The sequence below is a fragment of the Meles meles genome, chromosome 10 (genome assembly GCF_922984935.1).
Source record: "Meles meles chromosome 10, mMelMel3.1 paternal haplotype, whole genome shotgun sequence".
Taxonomy (NCBI): Eukaryota; Metazoa; Chordata; class Mammalia; order Carnivora; family Mustelidae; genus Meles; species Meles meles.
The window spans coordinates 22871764-22895586 of record NC_060075.1 but is presented as its reverse complement, the minus strand read 5'-3'; the positions used below and the strand labels follow the sequence as shown (position 1 = coordinate 22895586).

Genomic DNA, 23823 nt, shown 5'->3' with positions numbered 1-23823 from the left:
AGACTGGAGCTACTAAAGAATTCTTTGGAGGGATAAAAATATTTGTAAATCAGTGGCCATGATTTACTATATTTTAAATATGCCTTTGGAAAGACTTTATGAGAAAATCCTTCTCTACCAAAATCAAGATAATCATGGGATGTTAACCTAAAGGTAGTGAACCTTAATTGAGCACTTGGTAAGCTAAGTGCTCAACCCTATTAAGAATAGATTCTTTACTTTATAGATGAGAAAATTGAGACATGTAGAGGTTAAGTGACTTGCCCAGAGTCACAAAGGATTGAAGCTGAGTAATGCATTTGGAAAATGTTGTCCAGGCTCTGAAGCCTGAGCTATTTGTGAGGTTCAGGAAAGGGTTCATTAAGACACTGTGGGCTTTTCCTCTAAGGTACCAGTGTGGTATAACCCTGAAGCTTGAAAAATAGCTAACAAATATCAACGAGCAGTATTAGAAATAAAGCTAAAAATATTATCTCACCCTTATTCACAACCATGGGGCATTTCCACTCAGAACACTACAAAGTCATTTTCATGTGTACAGCTCAGGAAAGGGAGAGAACTGAGAAAGTTCTCATGGCTAGTGAGATGAAGAGAAACACAGCCAGGCTCCCCGGTCGGCCAGCAGGAAATGAGCCCCTGCTGTGCTACGCTGACGTGTTAGATGTGTGGAGTGGCGTGCACAGGAACCCTGCTCTTGAGATGCTCCTCCTGTCTCTCCGCTGTGTGGGGGAGAGAAGTGTCTCCGTAGATGAACTCTGGTCCGTGCTGTAGATGCTGCAAAGTGGTCTGTGCCTTCAGGAGAGAATGTTTCCAGCTAGGGAGTCTGAGAAGGTTTGGGGGCAGGAACAGCAGTTGATTTTACAGTATAGAAAAGTGACAGTCAACAGGACATTTACTCTTGTAAGTATATAAGCATCATGTAAAAGTGTGGATTAGCGGAAGGAAAAATCCATCAGTCCCCAGATGCTAGAACTGGAGGACACTAGACAACACTAGAACTTGATGTGTGAGAGAGATAGAAAAGACAATGGTGGGTACATTAACAAGATTTTTTACTCTCTGACTTAATCAAAGTTATCAACCGTATCTACCTAGCAAATGTTTCCTGATACTATTTAAAGAAAGCAGCTCATTGTTTCTTAAACACTTTCCTAGAGACGAATTCTTTGAAGCCCACTTTACTAAATAACTTCATATATATAGTGGTCAGTTAATTCAGAAGTTCACAGAAAAATATGAAGAATTAAAAAAAAAAATCCCAGTGACTTATCTGTGGCATTTTTAGCACATCATTTTTAGTCATCTGTTGTAGGAATGGGTGAATGACAGAAACAGCCTGCTGGTAAATACCCAAATTCATACAAATTTTTTAAAAAAAATGTAACTCTTTGCACACTTAGAATGAGACAAAAATGATATGAAGAGAAGCAGCACAGGTTATCTCAGAAAGTGACAAAATGTTTTAGATTTTGTAGTGTGATTTATTTGCCTTCTCATTCCTCCTGATGTTGACATGGTTGTTAGCATGTCAGTTTTGAGCCCTAAGAACTGGAATTACTCAAGATATCTCACTGCTTAGGGCAGATAAGACCACATCAAGTTAATGAAACATTGTATCAGATGATTCAGTAAAAACATCCTATGGCCTTATATTTAGCATCTTTTCTTATAAGGAAGAGAAAGTACTTTACAAAAATAAATGATACCTCTAAGAAGTTGTGAGGTCATTTTGTTATCCTAAGCTTGCCAGTGAGAGCTCTTACCATTAGACTACACTGCCTTCAACATCCAATTAGTTGCATTTAGTTAAATTTATTAGAAGGACCATTGGGGGCCAGTCTCTTCTGGTAATATATGGTCTCCCAAATCTATTTGAGTACTCTCTGTCCTGAGAATACCCACTAATCTAAGTACAGTTGACCCTTGAACAACATGAGAGTTAGGGGTACAGACCCCCGTTGCAGTCAAGTTCACATATAACTTTTTGATTCCCCCAGAACTTAACTACTAATAGCCTAGTATTGATCAGAAGCCTTACTGATAACACAATTAACATATATTTTATGTTATATGTATTATATACTATATTCATACAATAAAGCAAGCTGAAGAAAATAGTATTTAAAAAAAAATAAGCAAGAGAAGTCATGTTTATAGTACTACACTGTATTTTTTTTTAAATCCCCCCCCAAATGGACCCATGTAGTTCAAACCTGTGTTGTTCAAGGGTTACCCATAGCTGCAAAGAAACAAAAATCTCTAACTTTAGTCACCTTAAAACTCATTAAAGATGCTATAAGTTACATAGACACTATAAGTTACATAGACATTTAGAAATGAACAAGGAAATAGGCGTGCCTGGCTGGCTCAGTAAGTTTGGGGCCCACGTTGTGAGTTCGGGCCCCATGTTGGGTGAAGAGATTTCTTACATGAATACACAAACTTTAAAAGAAGAGAGACTTTTGGGGCACCTGACTGGCTCAGTCAGAAGAGCATGCGACTCTTGATCTCAGGGTCATGAGTTCAAGCCCCACACTGGGCGTGGAACCTACTTTAAGAAAAAAGGAACAAGGAAAGAATTTTAAAATAATATGAAATAAACTATCTTGATTTCAAAATATTTAAATAATTTCAGTTTTGATGGCATACTTACAAAAGCAAATGGGTTTGAGAATTTATCCTGTCGTGTGTTAAGACCACCAATTGGTAGTGGTGATATTCATTGCACTAAAGTGTCAGAAGTCAAATTTTGAAATAGAATGGTACCTGATCATAATGGTATATATGGTTCTGTTAGAAGAAGAAACACGAATTGAAGACATGAATTTTAAGCTGAACCATTCCACATGTAATAATAGCATGACTTATTCTAGATGGTTTTTTCAATGAATATCAGGTACCTGAAATATAAGTAGGCTGAAGTACAAGCAGGAAAACATGAATAAAGGAATATGTTCTCCATCCTGCCATTCAGTAAACACTTTCTGAGCCCTGTGCCATTTACTGTAGATTTGATAGACAAAGGAAAATTGTCTATTGCTCTTAGACAGCACACAGGTAGGTGGTAGAGAAAAGACACATCAAAGCACAAAGACGATGAGGTAAGGATCTAGAGGAAGAAAGCCCAGGGTGCTATGGGACATGGGAGAGGTCCTGAGCCTTAGACCACAGGGGAGTGGAAGAAGTTGTCTAGGCTCCTTCAGGTTCCCCTGAGGTCAGATGAAGTGAGGGTGGGAGTTGCGTTCCCATCAAAGGGAACAGCACATGCAGTGCGTGGCTCCATGAGCGTGTGGACGGGCCTCAGTGGTTCACTGTAGCTAGAGGGACCGAGTAACCACAGTTTGAAGGGCCTCATTGGAGTGGGTCTCTCAAAAAAGCATTGATGCTAACTGTACATCCTCTGAATATCTTTCCCTCCTAGGGCTTGGGGCCCTTTCTCTGGGACATGGTGACATCCGGCATAGATAACCACACAGTGGCTCCCAACAGATGGAAAGGGAGAGCAACAAGAGCTCAAGCAAATACAACTAAAGCACTGAGACTGAAGAATAGGAAATTCCAAAGAAATGTTAACACCCAAGTGATTTATTTACCACCTGCCATTATTCTGAATAGAAATCTCTTCGTCTGCTTCTTCTTCCTACTTCCTCTCTACCCTTTGCCACCATCCATTAATCTTTCATGCCATATAATTTAACTTCCTTAAAGTATACTGTATATGGCAACTTTCTAATACCATTTTTGCTACAAATGCAGTTGTAACTAAATGTGTATACATTAAATTGCTGCCATTGGAGTCTGAGTATTGGGAGAGCCGCACAGGCCCAGCTCTGCAGTGGGATGGGCAAAAATACAGAGGGGCAGATCTGGAAAGAGGAAGACTGTTTAATGGCAGAAGGTGACAGGGCCTGGCCAGCTCTGGCTGGTGTTTCGAGGGGAATCATAGACCATCTACAAATTGGCAGTGTAACTTGCCATTAAAAGTGGCATCACTTGCAGTGACACTCGCCAGAGTAATGAAATCAAAGAGATATTAACTCTTTTGTTGAAGCCAGAGTTTTGTGAGTTCCTGAGTGGGCAACCTTGCAGCTCTGCAGGGAGGAAATGGGCTGTCTCCGTGTCTTAGAGATGGGCTCCGGAGGTGTGCTGGCATTGCCCGCTGCCCATGAGGACTCAGGGCGAGTACTACGGCAGTTCAAAGGAATGTCCCATTTTCTGGGAGGCTTTTGACAAGCATTTTGAAAAGCACTGTCCTCTTCTCAGTATGGTAATAGAAAAGCAGGAGGCACTTTAAGTATCTGCCTCTCCTGAGCTTGGGACACTTTCTTTGGGACACAGTTGACCTGCAAGCACAAGCTCTTCACTCTCTGGGCCTGACCCATGTGATCAGGAGCCCCAGGAGCTCCAGCGAGCACAGCTAACGTCCTGAGACCCCAGTCCATGGAGATACTGTACCTGAGCGCACTGATTTATTACCACCCAGATTTCGAATAGAAATTGCTTTCACTGCCCCTGCTGCTTTTTGTTTTTGAGGGGGAATAATTACTCAACTGTACTTACTGAGCAAAATGGACTGAAGTAGCTAGATACAGGTATCCAGGACTGAGAAATCTCGAAATGCAGAGCATTATACTAAAAGCAGTGGTTCTCAATTAGGGTACAGCCCCTGCCCCGGACATCTGATAATGTCCGGAGATGTTTTTGATTGTCATGACTAGGGAGGGTCCTGTTATCATCTAGTGAGTGGGCAGAAGCCAGGGGTACTGCTAAACATCTTAGAATGCACAGGACAAACCCACACACCCCCCCACACCCCCTTACCCCGCCCCCCTGCAGCAAGGACTCATCTGGCCTCAAATGTTAATGCCAATGCCAAGATAACCCCTGTCCTTGATCTCACAGAACTAAATTCTAGTCTCTTCTCTCACCAGATAATTTTTTGTGTGTGTTTAATTTGTTTCTTCGTAATTCCTCTCCACTAAAAGGAAAGCAGTTTTTGCTACATTAAAAAAAATTTTTTTTTAAAGTTTCCTGAATTTGGCAGTTTCCATCAAAAATTAAAATATAAAATAACTTTAATATACAATCCCACCTCTAGGAATTTACTCCGTAAATAGACTCCCATAAAATATACAACATAGTACGTAAAGATACTCTTCACAGTACTGTTTGTAAGAGCAAAAGACTAGAAACGTCTTAAATGCCCATTAAAAGATGGCTGGTTAAATAAATCATGGTGTGCTTATATACTGCAAACGCTGTGCAGCCATCATTATGCATCATGAATGAATGAAGCAGTTTTATATGTTCCAGAATAGAATCACTTCGGAGATGTATTGTGGGTGAAACAAGCAAGGCCCAAAGAGATAACATAGAATAAGCTGCCATTTTTATTTTTTACAAGGGTGTAGAAAGAGGGAAATAGGAGGGAGTGTGTATGCGTGTAAATATACTTGCACAGAGAGAGGATATCCCTGCAAAGACACATAAGAAATAGGTAACAGTGGTCACATCTGGACAAAAGATTGAGAATACTGGCATTGCATATCCTTTCGTATCATTTGAATAGTTTTAGAATTATATTTACTGTCTGTTCAGAAATTCTAACTTTTGAATTTTATGGTTTATTCAAATTTATTTTAATCTGAGCCATAGTAATGTATTACCTAATAAAAAGAATTCAAAAGAGTAGGTATTGCATTGATATGGCTCAGATAATTCAAAAATTATTTGAAAGTATACATTGGAAAATCTGGCTTTCTGTCTCCTATCCAACCTCTTCCCACAACTTCCCTCCCAGCCCCCATACATGGAGGAAAGTATTTTCTTTTGTGTCCTTTCAGAATTTCTTTGTGCATATATAAGCAAATTGAAATATGTATTCTAATATCCCCTTTTTTAGACACGAAAGATAGCATACTAAAAACCCTGTCCTGTACATTGTAGGTCATGTTAATTTAAAAATGTGTGTGTGTGTTTGGCTGAGCACGTAGCAGTTCATTATACTCCTTTTGTGACTTTGATTCTTTACTGTCATGTCCTTTCTGCCTCAGGTGGAACAAAATTGGGCCACGTTACAGGGAGGTGAGATGACCATCCAGACGACGCAAGCATCAGAGGCCACCCAGGCGGTGGCATCATTGGCAGAGGCCGCGGTGGCAGCTTCTCAGGAGATGCAACAGGGAGCTACAGTCACCATGGCGCTCAACAGGTGGAGGCAGGGCTGGGGAAGTAAATGAGGATGGTGAATCTGTCCCTACCTGCGGGTTGTGAAGAGAGATGTTGTACCTCAGTCTGTCACAAATGGTGTTTGGAGCTTAACACTCTTGGTCCCTAGCATATTGTCCTTTGGCTTCTCATCAGCCTCACTCACCCCGTTACTGCCCCACCCGACCCCGCAGCAACCAGTCCAGCCTTCGACTTCCAGCTCAAGCGTGCTACTGGAGGGCCATCGATCCGTTTTGCTGTTTCCTATCTTGTACCCTTTATCAGACCAAAAACAGCAAGATTTGAGTATTTTGGGGTTTTAAAGGGACCAAAGGATATAATAAAGCAAGAAGCTTCAGGACTGATTTTCCATTTACCCCACAGAACAGATTGCTTTTAGTCATGCTTTCACGCCTACAAAAGAAACTGCTTTTTGTTAGAGGCATTAATCCATGTTTTGGCTGGTCGAGAGCTGATTTTACTGGCTTTTCAGGAAATTTGTTTCCCCTGCTTATCAGTGACTTTGAGCTGAGTTTTAGATTTTTAGGAAAAATAATTGAAATCTTTTTCTTCGGGTATGTTTAGGAAAGGTGCTGCAGAATGGGATACTCCAGTGAGATTTTCCCAAACTATATCGTTCCCTGCTTGGTTCCTTCTGTTGGTTGTTGATAGAAGAGATCATCCCTATATCATTCTTTTTCTTTTTCATTGCTAACATAATTTTATTTTCAAGGGACCCAGGCATTTTACCTAATAGTTAAGAGTGTGGGTCTTGAAGCTAGACCACCTGGGTTTACACTGCAGCTCTGTCCCCTACTAGCTGTTTGACCTTGGATCGGTTACTTGAATTCAGTGCCCAGGCTTTCCTCTTCTGTAAAATGCGAGTAGTAACAATAGCTCCCTTGTAGGGGTATTATGAGAACTGAGAAAGAAAGTGCACGCAAGATCCTTAGATCAGTGCTGCCATATGGTAAGGATGTGGTCCCCATTATGTGCAGCAGCTGTTAGCCTCACATTTAGTCCCTGAATTCTTCTGACTGGCCTGCACTCCACTGGGTGAAGTCCTAAATAAGGAGGACTCTGAGATACAATGTCTGCCCTCAAAGAAGTCATATGGTTATCTTTGGGGAGATTGATTTAAGTAAAACACTTAGTAAACACTATTACTCAGCACAATTCACTATTGAATTGTGTAGTACAGTCCGTGAGCGTTGTAGAAATTAGAGGAAGGGCATCATCTCCTCCAAAATATAAAAAACCACCCAAAGTTTAGATTTGTTGAGAGAGATAACTAGAAAGCCTTGATAGGCTTAGGTAGGAATGATTTCCATGTGGCTGTATAGTATGGGGGCTGAAAAGGTTCTGAGGTCACACAGGTTCAGGTTTGGATTCTAAACTCTGCCACTTACTAGCCATTTGATCTTGAGAAATTTAGCCATTTGATCTTGGTCTCCTCATCATAAGGATAATTTTCATCATATAGAATTGAAAAGATTCACTGAGATGATATATACAAAACTCTGATCAGGTGTCCCGACTGTACTGAGCACTTCAAGAATTGAGCTGTTGGGACTGCTGGGTGGTTCAGTCGGTGTCCCGCTCTCGATTTTCCCTTGGGTCATGATCTCAGGGTTGTGGGATGGAGCTCCGCCCTGGGCATGGAGCCTGCTTAAGAGTCTCTCTCTGCCCCCCTCTAAAAAAAGAAAGGAATTAGAGTTATCATTTAAATTGCATTTTAAATTTTGTCTATTCAGAATTCCTTACAATGAGAAGAGATTAGAAATAGAAGGCCAGTTAAGAAGAGGCAGGCCAGGTGTGCCTTGTTAAAGGATTGGAAACTAAAGTAGTGAGAGTGAAGATAAAGTGACTGAGTTTTTGAAGGGAATGTGGCCAGAGTGTGGTTGATTAGGTATGGAACACACACACCTCCCAGGGGTCCTCACTGAGTCCCCGAGTGACCTGGGATTGAAACTTTTTTCTTAGCCCATTGAACCATGTGGCTTTTCAGTAACATGAAAGTCTTATTTGACCCCTTGCACTTTGGCCCAACCCCACTCCATCCTTTGAGAGAGGACACACAGAGAAACTGCCTAAAAGTCATGGCCAAACCTCCCTCTAGTCTGGTAACCCCTCACTGTGACATGGAGCCTAACGGGCCACCATTAAAGACCAGCAAAACTTGACTGCACTGAGCCAGCACCTTGGATATTCCAATTTTAGTATATGTGCTGCCGAAGCGAGCACAACCTTGGATATTCCAATGAAGTGTGAGTGTCCTGGGAACCCTGTACATAGTGGAAAATATGAGGCACATTCTGGCTCCCTTCAGTGTAAGGACCAGGGCTTATTTCTAAAGGCAAGGAGAGTAATGGTTTCCCCTGAGGGCTTGTTAAACTCAGTTGCAGCTGAGGTGGCTGTAGTGTTTACTCCAAAGGAAGGAGAATGCAGTTCACTGTGGCATGGAGGAGGAGTAGAGATGTTGAAATCTGTTTGCAATCAGGGAGTTCAGCGCCCCGATGAGTGTTGGGGGATGGTGTGTTGCAGCCTCTGCTCAGGGTGAAGAAACGAGGCCTGGTGGCCAAGACTAGACTGTCGCCTGCTACTAGGGGCTTTCTGGTTCCAGGCGAGGTCACCCACTGTCTAATGCCAGGAGGTTTGAACTTGAGACGCAGACCCCCCGGTATTTGCTTCTTTGTGGGATGAGACAGTACTCCCAGCCTCGCTGCAGATTGTGTTGCTGTAAGTGAAAACTACACTGAGAAATCCGGTCTTTGTTCCCATGGTAACAAAGCGATTTCGTAGAGCTGCTTCCTTCTAGCCTGTTTCAGGTGCAGATGGAACAAGCAGGCTCCTTTAATAATCACCTGCCCCTGTGCTGCGCTGTAAACAGCAGATGTGGGCACAGAGCGAGGAGGGCGAGGCAAGCCGCATGGTACGGCAGGTGGGGAATAAGAAGGCAGAGGGGCTCCTTCATCTGCTGGAGGGGAAAGGGGGGTCAGGACAGATGCAGGACAGACCTGTTTTTCAACAACGCTGTTAAAAGAGTTTTGTGTAGCAAGTCTGAACAAGGGCCCTGGCCTCAAACAGCCTTTGGCCCATCCTGGCATTAGAAATGACACAAAGAGGGTAAGGAGAAATGGTCATTAAGAAAAATCCGGAAACTAGTTAATTTTAATTATTTTCAAAATACATAGTAAATTAGCACTTTTAGGAAGGAGATGGGGGAGAAAATCAAAATGAACAAATGAGGTGTGGAACATTACAGCTCAAAAAACCAAAAGTATTCAGCTGAGCAACCAGAGGGAAAGGAAGTGAGATCATCATTTGGTTGTTGCGATACAAAAATTAATCTGAAGTTTCAGTTTGTTGGTTAAGCTGTCCTAGATTATATTCCCTCTTAAGTCCATTTAAATCAGTATGGCCCCGGGGTGCCTGGGTGGCTCAGTCAGAAGAGCACACAACTCTTAATTGCAGGGTCCCCACACTGGGCATGGAGCCTGCTTTAAAAAAAAAAAAAAAATTGTTCTAAAGTCAGCACAGCCCTTGCATATACAGATGCATGGCAAGTATTTATAGACTGAGTCTACATCTGCCCTACTAGGAATTGGCACTGCATTGTCAACACAGAGACAGTTATTACTTGTGTGTCTACTGTGTATTGTGCTGCGACTTGGCGCTACGGGGAAGGAAAGGCATTGAGTCCGCTTCTCAGGGAACTCAGAGTTGCTGTTCTTTTGCTGTGAAGACATTTGGCTTAAAAAAAGAAGTGAAGCATATCTTTAAAGAAAAGTTTACTGTTTTTTTTTTTTAAATGAAAGTACTATTGACTTAAAATTAGAGATATTATTAAATAAAATGTGGCTGTCATGTATGGACTGGTACTTATTTGTCTAGTACAATGGGATGGACGACCTAGATTAGAAATCCTCTCTGGAGATGGAGGGCAGGGGCTCACAGCTGCTGTTTTCTCCAGGGGATGAAGGCTGGGCACTTGCAGATAAGAAACTGATGAAAACTTTGCATTTGCAACTCTGGTTTAGAAACTTAGTTTTGTCAAAATCCTGTGCGGGAGTAGCTTAGAGACTTTTTTGTCCGTCTACACCTTGTAAGTAAAGGACATCTTTTCTTAGCAGTCTAGTTGGCTCACTCCCATGAGGTCTAGTGTTGGTGGCTAGAGTTGATTTGGAAATGAAGGCCTGTTGGCCGTGGGAGTTGCTGCTGTCTTCCTGCCCCATGGGAAGGATCCCTCTATCACTGTTTTGCCTCTGGCCCCTGCCCTGGGATGAAATAACTAACCTCACCAGCCTGCGAACTCATCATCCCCCTCACACCTCTGGTCCCGGATTGCACTGGCTTGGGCTTGTTCCCTTCCTTTATTCTACCAAACATATTTTAGAAAGGTGTTAAAAAAATAACTTCAGATAGGTGGGACTTTAGATGTAGTAAAATAGGTATGACTGGGAACAGGTGCGCTTCCAGTCCTCGGAGCTGTCCTCCCTCCATCGCCTGTGAAACTCCACACTGCAGGCACGTGTGCAGGGGCTCCAGGACTGGCAGGACAACCCCCTCTGATGGTCACAGAAATGCGATTAAACAAATTGTGATAAAAATTGTGGAGAATGGCACAGTTGCTGAGGTAACCTGTAAACAAAGCTCATATTTCCATATAAACAATTCTCATGTACAGCTTCCTTCTCTAAAATACCATGCTGCCACAGCTTTTCTTAAAGGATGGACTTTTCAGCTCTTCGTGATGTCTCAGGCCAGAATGTGAAATATTTTTGTCATGAATCAGTGACAACTAGGTACTGTAAAATTTTCTTAGAAACATTAGATTCTTTAAAAAAAATTTAAAGATTAAGTATCTAGACACGAAATCACTAATTTTATGATCTCTAATAAAGATTTTTTTAAAGATTTTTATTTATTTGACACACACAGAGAGAAATCACAAGTAGGAGGAGAGGAAGGCAGAGAGAGAGGAGGAAGTAGGCTCCCCACTGAGCAGAGAGCCCGATGTGGGACTCCATCCCAGGACCCTGAGATCATGACCTGAGCCAAAGGCAGAGGCTTAACCCACTGAGCCACCCTGGTGCCTTTGTTTTGTTTTTTTGAGAGAGAGAGAATGTGAGAGAGAGAGAGCACGAGACATGAGAGGGTCAGAGGGAGAAACAGACTCCCCACCAAGCAGGAAGCCCAATGTGGGACTCGATCCCGGGATCATGACCCGAGCCAAAGACAGTTGCCCAACCAGCTTAGCCACCCAAGCGCCCTCTAATAAAGATTTTTGAAGGACTTTAAAATTAAACTCTACCATGTAAAATGTGAAGAATAACCTTGGTAGTGATTCCAGATCAAAGGTCCTTTGTAGTTCTAAATTCATGTTACAGATACCATGCAGTGACTGGCTGTAGGCCTCAGATCACCAAGAAGTGTGTGTGGGCATGGAGGGTGATCTTAGCTCGCACATGGGTTGCATGTGCACTCCAGGACTGTTGAGGTTTTTTTTTTTTCTTAGCCTGAATTATACCCCCAAATGTTTATGAAGGAAGCAAACATATTTGAAATACCTAATTATGACCTTGAATTAAGTCAGAGGAAACCTGGAACTTAAAAGTTGCCACAGATGAGTGACTAGGGGAAAAGAGGGGAAGGGGTGTCAGCAATTTTGCAATTATTATTTTGAATAAATGTCAGAGAGCATTTACACGAGGAAGTACAGTGTTAGGTGAAAAAAAGCAGGCTATAAAACTGCGGTATGATCCCAATTATTAGCTGTTGTGTTTAATAGTAGAAGGAGATAACTTATCTCTGTATGACATTTTTAAAGTTTCTTTTATATTTAATGAAACTAACATGTCAGCTACATGTATTTTAGTATCAGAAAAAATAAGTTCTGAATACAGAGACATAAAAACTAAAGAGCAAAGTAAATTAGTAAGAAAGAGAATTTTCTGCTTATTGGGACTTTTCTGTCCACTGGGTTTCTTTTAGTGCTTCCTAGCATCCTTGCATTCCCCCCAGGGAAGTGATTATGTCCGTTGCTTTACTTGTCCTCTGATCTTAAATGAAAGTGACGCTATTGAGTGTGGTACATGTTGCTTTGCCCACAGTCAGGACATGTCTGCCCTAACCAGTCCAGGGCCCCTCATCCCCACAGTCGCACCTGGAGCCCGTGACTATAAAGTGTGCCTGCCAAAGTTGGGGCCTGCAGCTTCAGGGCAAAGCTGCATCAATTGGCGTTTTCGGTATCAAACCCAGGACCTTGCCCACCTCTGCAGAACTGGATGACACCACCTCCTCTACTCCATGCCCACGTTTGATACTCCTTCAGTAGCTGTGCAAAGTGGGAGCTGATACTTTCCCAGAAGAGGTGCTGAATTTCAGCTTCTTTCAAATTTTAACATCTCTGAAATGTGGATACTCCAATCTTACAGTTATCGGGCATTTTCCTTTCTTTCTTGCTGGCACATAAAATAATGATGCATTTTCTAGTTTGTAGCATTAAAGAATCAATAAAAATGGGTATTTGTGCATTTCGGAAAAGCATATAGCAAGGAAAAGAAAGAAAAATAGGATACAAATTGCTAGAATAGTGCTCGCTATAAACAGATGGCTAATATCTTTCTATTTTACTAAGTGTTTGCTTTGCAGTGAAGGGAGATTTTTTTGTTTCATTGTGTTTCTAGAAGCTAGGAGTTTGGGCTTATGTGATCATTTAAAATTTCAAGCCTTAATAATTTAGCACTGCCCATATGTACCCTGAGATGAAGAGAAAAGCTAGACTTTGCAGGATGTTAGGGCCTTAGTTAGCCATTACTTTGTATCTGAAGTCATAGATATGAACTACATTGTTATTATTTAATATTAATTAAATAGCGAGTTCAGGTTGTTGACTCCTCATGTTACCGTCCATCCTCTGCCACCAAAGGGCAGTTGTAGATAATCTGCCTAGTGTTACCATAAAGAGAAGAGAGAACAAGAAAACCTTGTGATTGCCAACCAGAAGGGCTTTTGCGTTGTCAGTGTGGGTCAGAGATCCCACTCTCCCTGGCGAGCACTCAACCAATGTTGATAAAGAAGAGACTGGTAATGAGTGCCTTCCATCCTCAAACACCCATTTCTTAGATTTGAAGAAAATCTCACATTAGCTCTATAGATCTGTAAGACGTGGGGGTTCTCTGGCTATTTACTGTTCTCATTTAAAAATTTCCTCTGGCTCTATCCAGCAGCACAGGACTCCTGTCTTCACTGGTAGGCTCGGACCCACTGAGTCCGTAGAGGAGTCCAAGGAAGGGTTGGGAAGATGGTTTCTCTTGCTGCAGCGCTGTGCCTTTATTCAACTTACACACCCCCCCTCTGCTGTTCCTGTGCCCACAGTGAAGCCGCCGCCCATGCTGTCGCCACACTGGCCGAGGCCACCTTGCAAGGCGGGGGACAGATCGTCCTGTCTGGGGAAACCGCAGCAGCTGTCGGAGCACTTACTGGAGTCCAAGATGCTAATGGTAAGAGAGCATAAATATTTTATTGAATATCTTCCCTGTTTCCACTTAAACCTCCATGCCATGACTGACAGCAGACCCTTCAGAAAGAGGTTGAGCTTTGATTTGAGTTTTCTTTATTGATAAGGCAATTGAGGCCTAGTGAAATTCTAGGAGTCTCTGATTCCTTTCACGAGTAGGAGACTTGGGGTTTTCTGGGGCGGGGGGAATGCCATGATAATGGCTATCTAATTGAATTGCCTACTTGAAAAGTATTTTGCTGTGATAGGACTGAGAGGTACTTTAAAATTTGCTATGGGGCGCGTTTTGTCCTTTACTCTCCCATGGGGTAGATCAGTATCCTTTGCAATAGTAGAGACCTCCCATGGGCGGTACATTGTGGTAAGTTAGAATGTTCTATCTCAAGAAAGGCACCAGCATCTCACACAGGGTCAGCCCTCAGGCTGTGGTGAAGGCGCTTTTCTGGTTTGTGCCCTGGAGTCTGCCTCCTGTTAAATGGGACCTCACCAGGGACCTCTCGATTTAGCCAATAACACGCCACCACACTGCCCTTCTTCCCCAGGAATTTGACTTCCTGGGTGTTGGTGATTGCCTGAATAAACAAAAGGGATAAAGTTCATAGAAATATGGTGGCAAAAATTTACAGCTTCAGCCCAGCTCTTTGGATCTATTTCAGCAGGCTCTGGAAGTCAGTTACCCAGACCTGGGCTGCCCGGGGAAGTGCCGCAGAAGTCTGGGTCAAAGAGAAGGACCAGCCCTGTTCTGTGACACTCTGGGACTGTTCATTAAACTTTTAAAATACACATTTTATAAATAAATAATAAATAAATAAATAAATAAATAAAATGTTGATTATATGTATAATTAGGTTAAGTAGGACAAGTTAAGTACTCCATGGTTTTTGGAGATTTCTTTTTAGTCTTGAAAAGAGGATAAATAATAACGGTCTTATTTAGACAGAAAGTTACTTAATGATAGTAGTGGCTGAGAGAAAAGTTCTTGGCGCTTTTTAAAGGATAGATCCGGTATAAGTGAACAAAGTTACTTGGGAAAGTCTTTGAAGAAACACCCAAAGCTGTGTCCTCCCTTGGAAGTGAGAAGAGGAAAGTACTTGTGTCTCTCACCCAGAGAGTAACACAGGAGATGTGAAGAGCCCCTGTGGCTCCTGAGAATCATCTTCTGAAAAACAAACACACACACAGACAAGCCAAGAAATCAAACACTGCAGCTACAGCCTGCTTTTTCTGTAGGTTTGGGGGCTTCCATGAACTAACCCTGACGGAGATAGACTCGGTCTTAGCCAGAACACTGCAGGTTAAAGGGCATCTTACAGCCATGTGTGTTCAGGATATAATGGACCATAGGTAGATTGAACCAAAACCTCCCTCTTTAGCTAGAATCCTACCCCTGCTTCCTTACTTTATGCTGTTCCTCTTCTGAGTCCTGATCTACCTTGAACAGCTAGGGTATCTGGCTCTGTGATGCTCTTCTGAAGTGCAGATTACTGTTTTTCCCTGTGGAAAGCTACAGATACTTCTCTGTGTGGGTTTGATAGGAGACTGTTATCCCTTCTTATGGTCTTGACCTGTCGGGGTTTAGGAGAATAGACAGCTTTATAGTTCTGGCTCCTCCTCAGTCTCACCTTCTCAGACTGAAATTATAGGTAAGTATAAGGACCCTGGGGGTCTCTGGCCCAGTGGACCCATTCCACCGTACAGTAAAACTGACCCACTATCACTGATTCACGGAAGCTTCCTCTTCTCCGTAGCCTTGGGGTATGTAATCAGTTGTGTTGATTTCATGTAGTTGATTGTGTTGGTGGTAAGAGAAAATTCTGGTCTGCATCCTAAAAGCCAGTGGTTCCCAAAGAAGGCCCTCCCCAGTGTGTGACTGCCAAGGTGTGCCTAACTAATGTGAGATGTGAGAGTTGGAGTTAGCACTTTTTGGGAGCACTTTTTTTTCTCTGTCAGACCAGGCAGTTGAGTTGCGCCTTACCCCAGCAGTTTTAGGCCAAGGTCAGTCATTTCATCTCTCCATTTGGGAGTCCAGAAAATGAATCTAATATTGGATGTGATCCATATAATTCTGATGTTCCTTCTGTCTTCTGACGTTTTTACCCAGAGTGCTGTAGAGTTTACTGTGGGGCTGGAACCAGATCTCTCCCATGTAAATAGCTGATTTGGTATCTGGGTAGACTTTTACAGAATTCTCTTTTCATCATTCTTGCAGAGTGTGTCCTATTGCCAGAGTTTGTCACTTCTGTGATGACAACCTTACGGTGTCTGCCAGTAGACCAAGTTTATTAACAGGAAGAGTATTACCAGGAAGAACCAGATGGTAGAGGAACAAGGTGCTATTTGGAAATGCCACTACTGGGGAAAAAGAAATACACCCCAGATTCCAGAGTATGATTTAAATAAAAATCCTATTAGCAGACAACTTTTCTGAGAGCAGTCTGGATATTGTTTAGGCCGGAAGGAGAGAAGTTTCTGAGTCTTCTGGGATGGAGAACCATTGTGTGTGGAGCTTGAGAGAGTATGGTAATGGGAGAGAGAGGACAGTTTTTCAAGTGGAAGATAACGACCCATGCATGCACACCAGAAGTTTGATTGTTGGGTCACCAAGGTAGAATCGACGGAGACCTTGCTCCCTGAACATGTCTCCTTTTGTCTGGACTCTGTTCCCACCAACACTCAAGCACTGGTTTTATTTTATTTCACGTATGCTCTCCCTTTTTTGATAGCACTAAATGGGTCTTTGGTCTCTTAGGATGGAATTTCATGATTTGGCTCAATTGAAAGTTTTCATAGGTACCTTTCTTTTTATTGAAGTGTGGGTAGAATTGCCTCAGACTAGGGAAGGCCTCTCCACGAGTACCTTCCTTTACAGCTTTTCTTGTCTGTTCCTTTCTTCTCTCACAGTGGTTCCTTGCCTCCCCATCCCCCACCCCAACACCTTAATATAAAAGGTTATGCAGTCTGTAAGGCAGGCCCTGTGACCCTGAGTCACCCCTCACCTGACCTCGACACCCGTGGTTAGCAATCTTCAGGCAACCAGATCTACATATCTTTTTTCTTCCTATTACAGCAAGAATAATTAAAAATAGGAACTATAGAGCGCCTGGGTGGCTCAGTGGTTAAGCGACTGCCTTTGGCTCAGGTCATCACCCCAAGGGCATGGGATAGAGTCCCACATCAGACTCCCTGCTCTGCAGGAAGCCCACTTCTTCTCCCACTCCCACTGCTTGTGCTGCCTCTCTCTCTCTGTGTCTCTCTCTGTCCAATAAATAAGTAAAATCTTAAAAAAAAAAAAAAATTGGAACTGTATTGACCCTTGGCCATCTCTTCGAGGTGCTGTTATGTCTGAGATCTTATTGCATATTCATGCAGCTGTCTTTTATTCCCAAAAGCTAGATCCGGGGGGGAGGGTGGGAGGGACTAAATAGATAGTTCATAGTTAATCAATAAAGATAATGGGAATCATCTGCTTCAACTGTTGTCCCATTAAGCCTCTTACCAGAGCTGCTAAGAAAGTATCCTATTTTAAAGCTGTAACCCCCTTAATTATATATTTTGGAAATAGGGGTTTTTTTTTTCTTCAGTTTATTTGTATTTTACTTTTGTTACTTCATTTTTATTTCCATAATTATTGTCTTTGCCTTTACATTTACGTAGGCCCCAAATCAGATAAATATCTATATGGCAGTACTTCTGTGGTTTTATTTTAAGTACTGTAAAATAGGGATGCCTGGGGGGCTCGGTCAGTTACGCTTCTGCCTCTGGCTCAGGTCATGATCCTAGGGTCCTGGGATGGAGTCGTGCATTGGGCTCCCTGCTTAGCAGGGAGCCTGCTTCTCCCTCTGCCTGCCACTCTCCCTGCTTGGGCTCTTTCTCTCTCTCTGACAAATAAATAAATCTTACCAATAAAAAGGGGGAGGTTAAAAAAAATACTGTAAAATATCCAGAATTTGTTTTGGAATATGGTATTAACTAGGAATCTGAATTGATTCTTTTCCCCTGCATAACCTATTCCAGTACCATTTATTCCACAAAAAGGTGGAAATCCATCCTTTCTAAATTGATTTGAGATGTCATTTTTAACATATGTAGAATTCTTTCTCTTTTTTTCAGTTTTTTTATTTTAATTCCAGTATAGTTAACATACAGTGTTCTATTAGTCGCAGGTGTACAGCACAGTGATTCAGCAATTCTGTACATTACTCAGTGCCCATCCCGATAAGTGTACTCTTAATCCCCTTCTCCTTTTTCAGTGCCCCCACCCACCCCCCCTCTGGTACCCATCGGTTTGCTCTCCATAGTTAAGAGTCTTGTTTCTTGATTTGTCTCCCCCCCCAACCTTTATTTATCTATTTGTTTGCTTTTTTATTTATTTATTCTTAATGCTCCACACCTAACACGGGGCTCAAACTCACAACCGTGAGATCAGGAGTCACAAACTCTACCAACTGAGCCAGCCAGGCATCTTGCCTTTATTTTCCTTTATTCATTTCTTTTGTTTCTTAAATTCCACATATGAGTGAAATCATATAGTATTTGTCTTTCTGACTTATTACTCTCTATCTTGCAAATGGCAAGATTTCATTCTTTTTTGTGGCTGAATAATATTCCATTGTGTATTATCCATTCATCTACAGATGGACACTTGGGCTTCTTCCATAATTTGGCAATTGTAAATAGTGCTGCTATAAACCTCAGGGTGGGGGCGCCTGGGTGGCTCAGTGAGTTAAGCCTCTGCCTTCAGCTCAGGTCATGATCCCAGGGTCCTGGGATCGAGCCCCGAGTTGGGCTCTCTGCTCAGCAGGGATCCTGCTTCCCTTCTCTCTCTGCCTGCTTCTCTGCCTACTTCTGATCTCTGTCTGTCAAATAAATAAATAAAATCTTAAAAAAAATAAAAATATAAACCTCAGGGTGCATATATCCCTTTGAATTAGTATTTTTGTATTCTTTGCGTAACTAACCAGTAGTTAAATAGCTGGATTGTAGGGTAGTCCTATTTTTGACTTTTTGAGGAACCTCCATACTGTTTTCCACAGTGGCTGCACCAGTTTGCATTCCCACCAACAGGGCAAGAGGGTTCCTTTTTCTCCACATCCTCATCAATGTTTGTTGTTTTCTTGTGTTTTTGATTTTAGCCATTCTGACCAGGGTGAGGTGATATCTCAGTGTAGTTTTGATTTGCATTTCCCTGGTGATGAGTGATGTTGAGCATCTTTTCATATGTCTTTTGGCCATCTGGATGTCTTTGGAGAAATGTCAGTTCATATCTTCTCCCATTTTTAACTGGATTATTTGTTTTTAGGGTGTTCAGTTTTATAAGTTTTTTATATATTTTAGATACTAACCCTTTATCAGATACGTCATTTGCAAGTATCTTCTCCCATTCAGTAGGTTATCTTTTAGTTTTGTTGATTGCCTCCTTCCATGGGCAGAAGGGTTTTATTTTTATGTAGTCCCAGGAGTTTATTTTTGCTTTTGTTTCCCTTGCCTCAGGAGACATAGCTAGAAAAATGTTGCTACGGCTCATATCAGAGAAATTACTGTCTGTGCCCTCTTCTAGGGTTTTTATGGTTTTAGGTCTCACATGTAGGTCTTATCTTGACTTTATTTTTGTGTATGATAAAAAAAAAAAAGTGGTCCGGATTCTCCTTTGGTTTTTTGTTTGTTTGTTTGTTTGTTTTTGCGTGTAGCTGTAGATAGAGTTTTCCCAACACCATTTTTTGAAGAGACTGTGTTTTGCCCATTGTATAGTCTCGCATCTTTTGTTGCAGATTAATCGACTATATAATCATGGGTCTGTTTCTGGACTTTCTGTCCTGTTCCGCTGATCTTTGTGTCTGTTTTTGTGCCCGTACCATATTGTTTTGATTACTGTAGCTTTGTAGTGTAACTTGAAATCTGGAATTGGGATACCTCCAGCTTCGTTTTTCTCTTTCAAGATTGTTTTGGCTGTTCGGGGTCTTTTGTGGTTCCATACACATTTTAGAATTATTTGTTCTAGTTCTGCAAAAAATGTTTTTAGTTATTTTATGCAGAATTCTTAAATAGACTGTGTAGAGTTTTTTGTGTGGATCTTCTATTTCCATTCATCTATTTGTTTTGTTCTTTATACTGTAATATTTTATTATTGTGGTGTTATTAGCAGTTAATGAAAGGCCTTTCTCCATATTTGGAAAAAATTTCAATCAAAATTCCAAAAAATGTTTGTGGGGGGTGGGGAGTGACCTTTACAGTAATTTTAAAGTTAATCCAGAGGAATTAAAGCCTCTTTTTATTCTTAATTTTACTTCCAGTATAATTAACATAGTGTTAAAGTCTTATTTTCATTTAACTAATTTAAGTGTTCTCCTCTCCTTCTGCCCCATCTTTCCTTAGGGCAGGGGAAGTGGGGACTATTCATTATCACAGAGATGGACCAGGATTGGGAAGCAAGTGCTCTTAATACTGCCCCAGTGAATTGAATGAGACACTAATTGTTGCTGGAGGAGACACTGTCCCTGTAGTTAGACCAAACCAGGTGCGTCTTTCTAGATTAAGAAATCGTGCTGTCCATTCTGTTAATGCAGAATTTTGGGGAGGCTCAGTTCTTACACTTTGAAATTTTAATTTCCCCTTTTCCCCCAACTTCTTCAATTTCATTTTTTGTACTAAAATGAGGGTGGGGCACACTCCCCTTATGGAGTACTCCAAACTAGGAATCTGCATTCTTTCCCACTTTGACCTTGCATTCTGTCTCTCAATTCCGTTGTCTTACTAATTTTATTTATTTAATAAACATTTATATAATGCTTGCTATGTGCAAGCGCTCTACTAAGTGTTGTACATGCATGAACTTATTTAAAACTCAGAATAAGCCTATGAGGTAAACACTATTTTGCTCATATAATGTACGGGGAAGGTGAGACACAAAGTTTCAGTAACTTGGCCAGGTTCACACAGAGTGTGGCAGAAGTGGAATTTGAATTCAGGCAGTTTGCCTCCATGCCACTCAGCGATGCTGTCTCCTTTCGATGTGACTCCACAAATACAGAGTGATCACTGTTTCCTAGTGTTGAATGAGGAAGTTTGGGAATGTCAGGCCTTTCTCCCCATCCCTGGTAGAAGCCACTTGCTTTTGTCTAGCTTAGCCACAGAGCCGGTCTGCCACAGTTGTCCCTGATGGCTGTAGGCGATTTCTGATGTCAAGTGCTCCCCTGTCCATCAACCCTCCCCTCTGCCTGCGTGAGTGCACATGCACACATCCCTTTGCTAGCCTAGGGGAGCCTATAGGTCTGTGGTTCTCCAGTGGTGGAAATTATAGAACCATTTGGTGATCAGCTATCACATTTTAGTATTTTTAGTGAGCAGATCACTTTGCAATTAATGAACATGTCTTCTTATTTTCATCTCATTGAGGGGAGGGTGTCGGTGTTTAGAACAGGGGACATTGTTTGGGGGTGAGGAATAGATGATGTTCCCAAGGAAGTAAACACAACTTATGAGTTGTTTCCTCACCCCCTAGAAGCTTCTGTCCATGCACTCCTGCCACCATTCAATTTATGCCAGAGCTCTTTGAGCATTGCTACCTGTCTCTAGGAAGTAGAAAACAGGGTGGTAGAAAGGGCTCTGGGGAAAATACATTTCTGCCCGGACCTAGTTCGTGGCTAATTTATTTCCTCTGCTCCACACTGTGCCTTCCCTTTGGCTCTTCCTCCAACCCTTGATTGGGCCATGCCAGAGAGTTTGGAAAGTGCATCTTTCTCCACTGTTTGACACCCAGACACCATCCACACTGCCCGTGCTGTCTTGGCTAGGACCTGGGGCCAGCTACCTTCCTCATGCCCTGAATGGAGAGATATGGGCTAGAGGGCTGGATCTGTTTGAAAATGAAAACTGATTACAAGGCATTAACATTATACCTGCAGAAAGAGCAGCCCTTCTCATTTCTTTGCCGTGCAATATGCCCCTCTTTGTTCTGACCTGGCGCTGGCAACAGCCCTGCTACCTGAAACTCATCAGCATCAATTTCCAGAACTGAAAGACCCTTCTCCATCTTGTTGCACTGTAAACCCAGTGTGCATTGTACTACCCATTTCAACTGCCAAATCAAGGGAAATCAATTTTTAATTCCTTTAGAAAAAAAATTCTGTCTTCTCCTTTTCTTCACACTGAACATGTCTTCAGCTTTTCTCCTGGCTACTTTTCTTTGACCCTATTAAAAACTTTCAAAGGGGTGCCTGGGTGGCTCAGTCAGTTCAGCATCTGCCTTCGGCTCAGGTCATGATCCCAGGGTCTGGGATCAAACCCGGCTTCAGGCTCCCTGGTGCTCTCTCTTGCTGTGTCTGTCTCCCTCTCTCTCTCTCTCAAATAAATAAATAAAATCTTCAATTAAAAAAAAAAACTTTAATTTTTTTTAAAGATTTTATTTATTTATTTGACACAGGGAGAGTTCACAAGTAAGCAGATAGGCAGGCAGAGAGAGAGGAGGAAGCAGGCTCCCTGCTGAGCAGAGAGCCTGATGCGGGGCTCCATCCCAGGACCCTGGAATCATGATCTGAGATAAAGGCAGAGGCTTAACCCACTGAGCCACCCAGGCGCGCTCCCCCAAAAAACTTTTTAAAAATATGTATGTTTCTCCAGTTTAATTTAATCTCAACTATGCTCATTGGAATACCTTTTTTTAAAAAATTTGATCTTTTTAGCAAAAGGGATAAAAGAGTAGATAGATGAGGACAGAAACAGGAAGTTCAGATAAGAGAGCAGGATTCCTGGGTGGAGTTTTTGCATAAGAGATCGGAACACACATTCCTATTCTGCAAGGCCTCCCAAGTGAGACAGGACTGCAGAAAGGTCTGTTCTGTACTGATCATAAAGAGGTGAACGTAGCTGGATCCGAAGGAGGCAGCATGTGTGTACTTTAATTCTCTGTGGAAACCTACTTTATATGTATCATAAGAACATTAGGGCATCCTTAACCTGGAGGCTTGAACCCTAAGAGATTCTGTATAAATTTTTGGTACTTGTCTGGGATCCATAGCTCTGATCAGAAGTGCAAAAAAATTAGAGAACCCCTTCTCTCTCCCTCTTACCCCTCTCCCCTTGCCTCCCTCCCCCCAACCAACCAAAGGATTAAGAGCCTCTGCTATGAAAGTGGTGGCTGGGGTCATTTACCTTTGTGGCTATCTGGTCTAGTGCTGAGAGTAAAAAGGGCGAGGGAGATAGAAGGGTCTGCTGCCTCGCTGCTTACTCTAAAAGCTTACTCTAAAAGAGCATTACCAAGCTCTATGATCTTGAGCAAGCAAATTAACCTCTCCAAGCCTGAACCCTAAAATTAGCCTAATGGTCGTTCCATGCTCATGCAGTTGATGGGAGCGTTGAACAGAGAGAGTGATTCCTGTAGAGTGCTTAGCATAGTGCTTGGCACATAGATACGCGGTAAACATAAAACAGTTATGAGCTGCCCACATCAGTTTCAACTCCCCAAATTTCATCCTTCCCCAGAATATGCCCGGTTGCGCTTCAGAACACAGAGTATGGTGTGCTTCCCTATTTCCCGGGTAAATCCATACGCTCACCTTACGCAGTTGAAGGATTTCTGTGCCAGAGGTAAAGGCTGCAAAACTATGACATTAGAAGCTCTTTTGGTATGGCCTTGAGGAAAGGAAGTTGAAGGAACTCCTGGATTTGGTCCCGTCATCGTCCTGGGGCGAGGGCTGCTGCTTTCTCCCAGTGCCTAGTTTGCTGTAGTTGATACAACAGGGTACCTCCCAAGACCATAATCGTTCTTTCAGATCTCACAGCTACATTGGCTTTCAATCTCCATCATGAAAGGGGGACTTTTGTCACTTTTTTCCTTATTCTCACCACCACCATCCTCCGTTATTGCTCTCTGGATGTCCTTCTGATCCAGCTCTTCTTTAAAAATAAGAAAGGAAATGCCAGTCCTCATCTTGATAAACTATAAAGTACATTTCTCGTTCTCCCTTTTTCTGTGCTCCTCATTCTCTGGACACATTTAGTATATGGACTTGTTCCCAGAAGACTCAGTGGAAATGTCAGTATTAATTTAATCTAGGAAACATGGCAGTGTTGCTCCTCCAAAAAAGGTGCCAGCGCCT

The 23823-nt window shown here is 42.2% G+C and overlaps 1 protein-coding gene across 5 annotated transcripts in view; it reads left to right on the top strand.

The window, feature by feature from the left end:
* NRF1 (nuclear respiratory factor 1) overlaps nt 1–23823 on the top strand; it is a 147764-nt gene that overhangs the window by 102629 nt on the left and 21312 nt on the right. For 3 of the 5 annotated variants that reach the window (XM_046021184.1, XM_046021183.1, XM_046021186.1), the window contains exons 9-10: nt 6054–6211; nt 13588–13712. In XM_046021184.1, the coding sequence (XP_045877140.1) occupies nt 6054–6211; nt 13588–13712 (283 nt within the window). Of the gene's footprint in view, nt 1–3421; nt 5771–6053; nt 6212–13587; nt 13713–20101; nt 20440–23823 lie in introns of those variants that run through there. The other 2 variants (XM_046021185.1, XM_046021187.1) reach the window with 2 other exon arrangements.